At 33.7% G+C, this 10,950-nt stretch overlaps 1 protein-coding gene across 1 annotated transcript in view; it reads right to left on the reverse strand.

Moving 5' to 3' along the window:
- LOC107679833 (adhesion G-protein coupled receptor D2-like) overlaps positions 1–10,950 on the reverse strand; it is a 98,340-nt gene that overhangs the window by 19,116 nt on the left and 68,274 nt on the right. The window contains exon 8 of the mRNA XM_016475522.1: positions 9,984–10,066. Coding sequence (XP_016331008.1) covers positions 9,984–10,066 — 83 coding nt within the window. The remainder of the gene's footprint in view (positions 1–9,983; positions 10,067–10,950) is intronic.

Genomic DNA, 10,950 nt, shown 5'->3' on the forward strand with positions numbered 1-10,950 from the left:
GAGTTATATTAAAAATATCCTGGCTCTTCTAAGCTTTATAATGGCAGTGAATGGGGGACGAGATTTTAAAGCCCAAAAAACTGCGTCCATTCATCATAAATAGTGCTCCACAAGGTTCCGGGGGTGAAAAAGGCCTTCTGAAGTGAATGAATGCATTTGTGTAAGAAAAATATCCATATTTAAAACCGTAATCTCTAGCTTCCGCTAACTGTCATACTCATGTTCACAAGAGAGTGGCATTCCAGCGGATGACGTAGGCGTAGCGTAAGCTCCGGTGAGAAGTGACGAACACAGAAGCACAGAAGATAAAACACAACAACGGTCACGATTTAGAAGTACAAAATGAGGATTTGAAGAGAAAAATATTGGAGGATTTAGATATAAGCCAAGAGGAGACTGGTTTTCTTTTGATGTAAACAAAACTTGGTTCTCGCGAGACTAACATATTCTCACCGGAGCTTACACTACGCCTACATCCTACGTCATCCGCTGGAACGCCACGCTCTCATGGACAGTTAGCGGAACTAGTAATTATGGATTATAAACTTATCTTTATAATCTTACACAAATGCATCGATTCACTTCAGAAGGCCTTTATTAACCCCCCGAAGCTGTGTGGAGCACTTTTTACGATGGATGGATGCACTTTTTTGGGCTTCAAAATCTCAACCACTATTTACTGCCATTATAAAGCTTGGAAAACCAGGATATTTTTTTTTATATAACTCTGATTGCATTCGTCTGAATCAAGAAAGTCACACCTAGGATGGCTTGAGGGTGAGTAAATCATGGGGTAATCTTAATTTTGGGGTGAATTATCCCTTTAAGTAACTCTTTAGGTTACATTAACATACTTCCTTAAAAGGGAGCTGACTATGCTATGCGAGAGCTCTAGGTTTGGGAGCAGAAATATCCATTTAAATATGCACATTTACATTTAATTTGGTGTAAATGCTTCAGTTTATTTAAATGTCACTTTGACTAGATGCTACAAACAAGTTTTTTTAAGTAACATCTAAAGTTAAAGCTATTTCTCAAGCGAGTGACAATAAAAGTAAATTAGATCATACTATTTGAAATTTTTATGAAGACATTTTTAAGAATTTCTTTTGGCCAGTGCTGGACACACATGGGGAGATCAGAAACCAAACGCCGTCTTTGATATACATGTCAGACTAAAATTTGGCGTTCATGAATAATGAATGCATGTGGTGGGGGAGCATCTTCAATGAGCCAGGAGAGAGCAGCGGTAGCACTCATCTAGGGTCTGGCACACGGCTCTAATGACTAGACCCAGAGCCCACCACAAGCCCACCGCTAACAGCAGCAGCGCTCTATGGGACCGCCAGCTGTTTAATTAAGCATTAGTCTAATCTGCATCTATTGAGCCAGACGTCTGTTGGACTTCTGAGAGGGATGTTAAATGTTTCAGGTCTAAATGAGAGCCTGATCCCGTTATCTCAAACTACTGACCTGCATTTCAATGTAAACAGGAAAATACTCTCAACATGAATGGAAGCATCTTTTTTTCCCTCTCTTTGTCCCAGCTGTTTGTTGGCAAGAACTTCACACAGCGCTAACAGATCCATTTCACAAACAGACAAAAGTGATAATTAAGAAACATCTGAGCTGTTTACACAGCGCTTGCCAAGATTTAAGTGAAACTGCAAATGCTGAATGTTTCATTATTTTTTAGCAACTGCTGTGACCTTGAGTGATCTCCATTTGGGTGACTGGCAGAGCCAGGATTAAAATACCTTTGCATCCGAAATTCCAGGAAAAATTATGAAACATTCTGAGATTTTACTTGGAACTCTAAAAGTCAAGATAAACAGTGTGGAAATTGATAATTAATTCATGTTGATGTAAAAAAAATAGGGTACAAATTGCAAACTGGTATTGCTTTATGATTTTATGTTTTATGGTACCCTGATATTGAATATAAATGTATTATTTATTATTACAGCCAAGGATTGAGGTTTATATTAAAAAATAAAAAAATATACAATAGTAATGAAATAGTATTATTTAATAATAGTATTAAAATAATTAATAAATTAACAATTAATATTTCTTAATAAATATTATACATTAATGATAAAATTATATAATTTAATATATAATTAGATAATGTATATATTATATACTGTATACATTTATTTATATTAAAAGTACATATATTATACATATATCATATATTGTACATTACATAAAAGTACAAATTGCAGTAAATAAATTGTAAACAGAAAAAACATTAAATGGTGACATAAATTTATAAAACGCTGGTATTGCTTTATGATTTATAGTTTTATTTTTGTTTTATGGTAACCTGATATTGAATATAAATTTGGTATTATTACAGCCAAGGATTGAGGTTTACATTAAAAAAGAAAAAACTATATTAGTACTAAAAAATAAAAAAAATAAAAAAAAGTAAATTAGTAATTAATATTTCTTAATGAATATTATATGTAATTATAAAATTATATAATAATTTAATATATATTAGATAATGTATACATTATATACCATATACATTTTATTTATATCAAAAGGGACATAATATTAAATATATTTTATTATATATTCAAAATATTATGTATAGCTGTAGAAAAACAAATAAATAATTACGTAATGTATACATTATATACTGATTAAATTATTTAACATAAAATTTAAAAAGTATTATAGCCACAGGAAACCTCATCGCTTGCTGTGTCTAACGAGGATGTGAGCTGTGGTGATGGCATATTAATGCTCAGGCCCCGACGGACAGCCAGAATAAAAAGACAACACGGCGATGATTCAGTAAGAATTGTTTCAGGTGAAACAATGGTCTTTACGGCTGGCCGTTCAAAGAGTGTGGGAGAGGTGAGTCCATCTGCACTCTGAGGTTTGAAATATTTGGCATTGTTTTTCAGCTAAATGCCTCTTTATTTTGGTCTATTGTCAGTGGGATTGAAGGTTCAACATGTTCAAAGCACTTTTCCTGTGCTAAAATGTGTGAAAAGTTAAATATATGTGATTTTTTTAATAATAATAATAATAATGATGATATATATATATATATATATATATATATTCAAAATATTATGTATAGCTGTAGAAAAACAAATAAATAATTACGCAATGTATACATTATATACTGATTAAATTATTTAACATAAAATTTAAAAAGTATTATAATATACTATAATATACAATATTAACAAAAATAATATAGTATAAAACAATTTCATTATTTAAAATGATTGAACAATTAAAAAACTATTTGTAAAAATATTATTCTATATTTATTTTTTTAAACATCACAATATCAATATTATGATGTATCACACATGTATACTTATAATTAATAGTCTAATTATGCTTTAATGTATCAATATTACATATTATTTTATATAATTACAATCAATTGCCTATTTATTTACATTCTTTTTAAAACACATTTTAAAAACATTTTAAAAACTATCTTTGAAAAGTAATTTAATTAAGATGTTTTCACTCTAGCGGCTTACAGTGGCATTACAACATGAACGGTCATCCTTGAGTGACCTGGGGTCAAGTACCATGTTGCAAGGACACAATGAAAACAAAGGAGGGCAGCAACTTTCTGAACACAAGACCTTTGGGTTATAAGGTTGCATGTTATGAAGGTACTATATGCTTCAAAAGTCAACAAAGATCATACAGAGTTATCTGCTTTTGCTATAAAACAAACTTTTAATATATATATAAAAAACATACTCTCAATGAACTTTAATTTTGTAAGTTACCTGTATTTGTTTGAGTTATTAATACCTAATCAAAACAATCCAACTGCAGTTTGATTGATATTACTTGGAATGCACAATAAAAAAAAAAAAACAATTTATGAAAATAATAAAAATGGACTTATCTGTTTTTGCAAATGAACTCTTCATATATATATAGGCACACACACTCACACTATTTTTGAATTAGCTTTTATTTTTATACATTGTTTTCATTTTAATTTCAATTTACATTTTAGTCATTTTGTTAGGTGCGTAGACTATCTTTGAAAAGTAATTTAATTAAGATGTTTTCACTCTAGCGGCTTACAGTGGCATTACAACATGAACGGTCATCCTTGAGTGACCTGGGGTCAAGTACCATGTTGCAAGGACACAATGAAAACAAAGGAGGGCAGCAACTTTCTGAACACAAGACCTTTGGGTTATAAGGTTGCATGTTATGAAGGTACTATATGCTTCAAAAGTCAACAAAGATCATACATGCAGAAAAACATGATGAACTGTCTCCGATCTAAAAGATTTACCAGCTAAAACGTTCCACATAACTCAAACTCTGTCTGGGTAGTAGGTGGGTGGTTGGACTAGGGTCACGACAGGGCGTGTAGGAAGTGACTTCATCAGTGAAAAGATGTCAGCTTGTTTTCCTTTTTTCTTTTCCTGTTGTGTTCTGATAGGAACTTCCTCTCCAATGGGGGTGGAAGTAGGTGTCACTTTCCAATCCACCCACATCACAAGGGGAAATGTCCATCACACGCCCAACCACACAGGGTAAAGAGGTGCAGATGAGCAGACTTTAGATCCCCAGATTGACGATTAATGAACATCACGTCTCCGTACTGATGACACCAGGATGGCCGTTTCCATTTTTCACTTTATCTCTTCCATTTACAAAAACACATGCCTTTTTAGGGAAAAAATAAACATGGATCACCATTGTTGGGTGAACTGTTGCTTTACAAGACAGCAGATGTGGTTGTAAAAGGAGAACAGTCTCCACAACAAACCATTTCTGTACAGTAGCCTCTCTCAATGGGCCTTCGTGATCTAAAGCAGCCGATGTTTGCGGTCTGGCTTCTTTCTTCCTGCGGAGTTAGTCACAGGAGACAATTTATGAAAATAATAAAAATGGACTTATCTGTTTTTGCAAATGAACTCTTCATATATATATAGGCACACACACTCACACTATTTTTGAATTAGCTTTTATTTTTATACATTGTTTTCATTTTAATTTCAATTTACATTTTAGTCATTTTGTTAGGTGCGTAGATTTTATATTGTATTATGTAGCTTTTTTCTTATATAGTTATAAAATTTCTAATATTTCTATATATATATTCAAATATTTATAAAAAAAATATGCACATACACATAAAAATACATGTAAATGTAAATTAAAATTGAATAAAAAAGTAACTGATCAAAAAAACAACAGATCCATAAACATTAATTTACAAATATAAATACAGAGCCATTATATATATATATATATATATATATATATATATATATATGTGTGTGTGTGTGTGTGTGTGTAGATAAAATAAATAAAAAATGAATATACACATACACATATAAAAATACATATAAATGTATATTAAAAATGAATAAAAACACAGAAAAAAATAAAAATCCATGAATATATAAAATGGATCTATATGTATATTTAAACAATTAAAAAATTTAAAATAGGGTTTCCTAAGGAAAATAGGGTTGAAAAATGTACCAAAAAAAAGAAAAAGAGGCAGTGCCGGTCCATGTTAACTACTATCACTCATCAGCAACAGCAGTAATCGGATCTTTAGAGGAAAGAAACTCTTTAGCAAGTCTTTGAGGAGCTAGGCCTCACTGATCCAGTCAAGTGCCGTTTAAAACGGGCTAATTGGTCAGTTATGCTCCACAGCATTTGGATTAAGAGCAGAGCTGTGAAGTCAATCAGTCATATACTAGACTATGATCACACTGCTGATCACTTGACTTGTTTTTCACATCTCAGGATTTCCAGGACATTTAAGACTGACTGTTTTCAGGATGCTTTATTTGAAATAAACGTCCAAATGATAGACAATGTCATGCACACTGTCGTAGCTTGCAAATTTTCAGTAAATGAGCACATTTTGTGCAAAGAACCTTTTCCTGTTGTCTTTAAAGAAGGTCTTTACAAGCTGGAGAGCATCTAGTCACTTAATCTAGATATTCACTTCAGATATTAAAACGATTCGATTAAAAAAACAACAACTATGGCTTCTAATCCCATTCCCACAGCTTATCCTGTCCAGTCTCCACTCTGCTATGAATAAAATTGGGAAAACTTCCAAATATAAGGTTTCAAAATCTAAGGTATGGCATCTGATTTAAATGCCACATGCAAAAAGATAAAACATGTAGCCAGATGAAACGTAAGAGCCCCAAAATGCAATATATGTGAAGGAGAAACAACAAACAACGACAACATTTTAATGTAAAAATATTTTCGAGACTAGCAGTTATTCAGGTGTTTACTGACAAACGCTTCATTTTTGTCATTCTGCAGTTTCTCCTCTCTATCAGGGATTCTTTTTTTTTTTTATTTTGGCACAAAAAATGTTTAATTAGCTTTGACTGAAGCGTGATTGACCCCTCGTGTGGCTGGGAAAGAAGTCCTGACAGCATCGTGCAGGTGTGAAGTAAAACAGGAATCAGTGCAGCACCTCTGCTGGTGTGTCGAGAGCCCGCAAGTCAGGAGATCCCTGTGGGGCTGAACAAATGTGTGTGTGTGTGTGTGTGTGTGTGGGAGACACGACCAGCACGAGGTCCTGTGGCTGACAGCAGCTCCCCTGCCAGGATGTGTAACCTCACATGGCCAAAACAGGAAGCCCTGCCACTCACTTAGTGATTGACACACAGGCGGAAGTTCATAAAGGTTCTAGAAGGGCTGCAGTCCATGTTCAGGGGTTGATTTTTTGATGATTCAAAAAGTAATAAATAATATTTTTTTTAGTGAAAGTAATAAATATTGTCATAAAACAAAAAGCAAATACATGTAAAATAAAAAAATAAATAAAATAAAATAATTGCTCATCCCAAAACACCAACAACTGAAGTGTGAAACGAACTGTCTGAAAAAAAAAACTGTTTGGGGGAAAAAGTAAATAAATAAATAAAAATGCAAAAAAGAGAGGTTGGGGGGGGGGTAAATAAAATAAAATAAAATAAAGTTTTGAGCATCCCGACACAGCAACATTAGCAAAGGGGTGAAACATGCTTGACGAACAATAAACTAAACAAATAAATAAAATTAAAATTGAGAAAATACAAACAAAGTAAAATAAAACATAAAACAAAACAAAATAATTTCTCAGCATCCCAAAACCACAAAGTGTCTGAAAAAAACGGTTGGTTTGTTTGCTTTTTGTTTGGAAGGAAGGAAGGAAAGACACAGACAGACAGACAGACAGACAGACAGACAGACAGACAGACAGACAGACAGACAGACAGACAGACAGACAGACAGACAGACAGACAGACAGACAGACAGACAGACAGACAGACAGACAGACAGACAGACAGACAGACAGACAGACAGACAGACAGACAGACAGACAGACAGACAGACAGACAGACAGACAGACAGACAGACAGACAGACAGACAGACAGACAGACAGACAGACAGACAGACAGACAGACAGACAGACAGACAGACAGACAGACAGACAGACAGACAGACAGACAGACAGACAGACAGACAGACAGACAGACAGACAGACAGAAAGAAAGACAGACAGACAGAGAGAGAGAGAGAGAAAGAGAAAGAAAGAAAGACAGACAGACAGACAGAGAGAGAGAGAGAGCGAGAGAGAGAGGAGAGAGAGAGAGAGAGAAAGAAAGAAAGAAAGAAAGAAATGAAAAGAAATTAATAAAACAATTTCTCTCGTTGAGCATTCTGACAGCGATATTAGCTAAAGGGTGAAGTGTTTAAAAAAATAAATTAAAAAAATAAAATAAAGGCAAAACAAACAAAACCAAAATCAATAATAAATAAAAACTATAATAATTTATCTAATTTTTGAGTAATGCGAAACCACATTAGTTAAGGAGTAAAACTGTTTGAAAAATAAAATAAAATAAAACACACAAAACACTTTTTTAGCACCCCAACTATGCAACATTATCTAAGGTGGACAGTTTGGCAAACCTGATTGGAAAGAAAACAATCAACAAACAAACAAACAAAACACAAAGCATTTCCAAAAACCTAAAGAGCTGAAACACCAAAGAGATTTTGAGAGTCAGATGTGGAGATCTCAGTGCCAGAGAGGATCTGACCGGGTAAGAGTGTGAACAGACTGCCGTCTCACAGCTGAGAGTGATTATGACTCTTGCATCATGGGATGTGTCACACTATGACACAATGCCGGTTCACACCAAACTGCCAATTCTCAGTAAGCCCAGCCCTCCTCTCCTCACTTCTCAAGCAGAAACCGGTGTGTGCGCGCCCAGGCCTGTGACCTTGACCGTGCCTCATGCACTGTGTACACTTCAAATTGATTCACACCACGGGGAATCTGGAAATTTCCATGTGAAGCCTCAAGTGTGAATAAAATTATGTATATTCTAGTATTAGATTTCTGTTTACAGTTAGCAAAAAGGGAAAAGCAATGATCAGAACACATTATCTCTCAGATCAGACAGAGACCACCCAAACAAACAAAATATGTGAAGCTGAAGTATGATATAATGAGAGGGAAGTCATTTTATGAAATGCAATCAGAAGTTTAAAGTGTAATAACGAAACTACCAGTCTGACACAACAGAGAGGGACATGATTTTTTTGTTGGCCACCAGAGGGCTGATGTCTTTGATCATCACTCTGCTTCCTCTCAGTGTACCATGTTTTTAAGTGAAGATGATTCTCAGTTACTATATTATAAATGATTTTAAGACACTTCAGATCAATAACAGGTTGCCAACAATGTTGAAGAATAACTAAAATGCTACTTATGAACTATAAAATACTGTTTGTTTTACATACTGTAATCTGATGATATATTTTATATAAAATATTTTATTTAAAAAAAAAAAATTTTTTTGATAGTAACAGTGTACAAGTAGTGGGGATTTTGATTCAACTTAGTAACTCTTGATTTATTCAGATTTGTTCCTTGATTCATTGACTCTTTCTGCAAGTTTACAGCACGTCATGTCTGTTGTGTACGTCATGAGCAAATTATTAAATCATTCAATAAACATATTCATTACATGTTTTTATTTATTTATATTTTTGGTATTAAAAAAATCGGTGTATTTTTAAAAAAGGGAGAAACTTTAGAACAATTTGTTTACTTAAAATATTTGTTTTATTTAGTTATGAGCAAGTCACTGAATCATTCACTAAACCAATTCTTTCTTTCTTATTTTTGATTTATTTGTTATTTAGTTTTGTGCAAGTCACTGAATCATTCACTAAACCAATTCATTCGTTCGTTCGTTCGTTCGTTCATTCATTCATTCATTTTTGGTATTAAAATTGGAACATTTTTAAAAAGAGAGAACCTTTAGAACAACTTATTTAGTTAAAAGATTTATTTATCTACTTATTTATTTATTTTTGGTATTAAAATGGGCACTTTTTCAAAAAAGAGAGGAACTTTACAATGATTCATTCACAAGATTTGTTTGTAATTTAGTTACGAGCAAGTCACTGAATCGTTCACTAAACCAATTCATTATGTTGTTGTTTTTTTGTATTAATATTTGTACATTTTTTAAAAAGGGAGGAACTTAAGAACAACTCGTTCATTTAAAACATTTGTTTGTCATTTATTTATTTATGTGCGAGTCACTGAATCAACCACTAAGCCAGTTTATTAAATGATTTTTTTTTTATTTTTGGTATTAAAATTGGCACTTTAAAAAAAAAGAGAGAGAAACTGCAGAAAGATTTCTTCATTTAAAAGATTTGCTAAAAAAACAAAACACCGCTACAAGCTACTTTTTTGAAAGGGTAGTCTTACAGTAATAACATTTTAAATTGAATTTCATTGTAACGTAATCATAATTGCTTGATATATTACCTATTGACACTTGTACACATTTCTGAGCTCGAGCAAAGGGTTTGGTATGATTTTCGTGTCACTGTACAGGAAGCAAATTGATTTTCGTTTCAGATGTCAAATAACCTTGGATCCTTATTGATAGATGGGCACAGAAGTGGCGTGAGGTCTTACCTGTCCAGAGAGGTGGACACCAGTGTCAGGACATCGCAGGTCTTCATTTAAGTTGTCGTGGACACAGGGGAGGGACAGATGCCCTGTGAAGTCACATGAAAAGGAAGGTGGCAAACAAAAAGATTTGTGGTTAAAATTTGCAAGATGATACAAATAAACTGGGTGCAACTCTTCTATTCAACTGTCCAGCCAAAAGAAATACAACAATCCATCGCACAAGCTAATATTTCACTGCACATCAATATAGTACAAGCTATATTTTTAAAACCTTTCATCAAACGCCCGCAGAAAAAAAGACACACAACACCACTATGTTGATAGTGAATAAATTCCTCAAATTTATGGCCGACTTGTGTTTAGATGCTATGATAGTATGGTAGGGATGAGCACAATCTTTGCCTCCCATCCCAGAGGGCTCAGTCCCCAACTGGTGGGGTCTCTGTGTGCCTATAAATCTGGGGGCACTTCGTAATACGCATCGAGTCTAAGACATTAGGCCTGTGAGCAGCATATCCTGAATACATACTTTGTGCATCAGTGCTACTGCTTCATTCAAGAGTCACTTACTATTGAAGTGAGAAGTCAAGTAAGCACTATAGAATGGTTTTCCTCACAATGAACAATCATTGACTTCCATATACAAAGAACAGTTGATTTGTGTAAGTGGAGCAGACGTGTGAGAGCTCGACTTCACTTTATGTCAAATTTACACTTTACAGTCCAAGTAGAAATAGATCTCTTTGTATGTGCGAACTTACAATTGTGCCACTGTGTGATGAAGAAAAAATGCATTGACAGGAAGATTTGAAAGAAGTTCTCAGAGTAAGTCACAGAGAAAACATCAAATAGACTGCAAGTAACCATAAAAAGCTAATGAAAATAATACAATACAAACTCCTTTGAAGATTCCACAGTGAAGAAAAGTTTACACAACAACACACACACACACACACACACACACACACAC

Source organism: Sinocyclocheilus anshuiensis, unplaced genomic scaffold, assembly GCF_001515605.1.
Source record: "Sinocyclocheilus anshuiensis isolate Anshui unplaced genomic scaffold, SAMN03320099.WGS_v1.1 scaffold756, whole genome shotgun sequence".
Lineage (NCBI taxonomy): Eukaryota > Metazoa > Chordata > Actinopteri > Cypriniformes > Cyprinidae > Sinocyclocheilus > Sinocyclocheilus anshuiensis.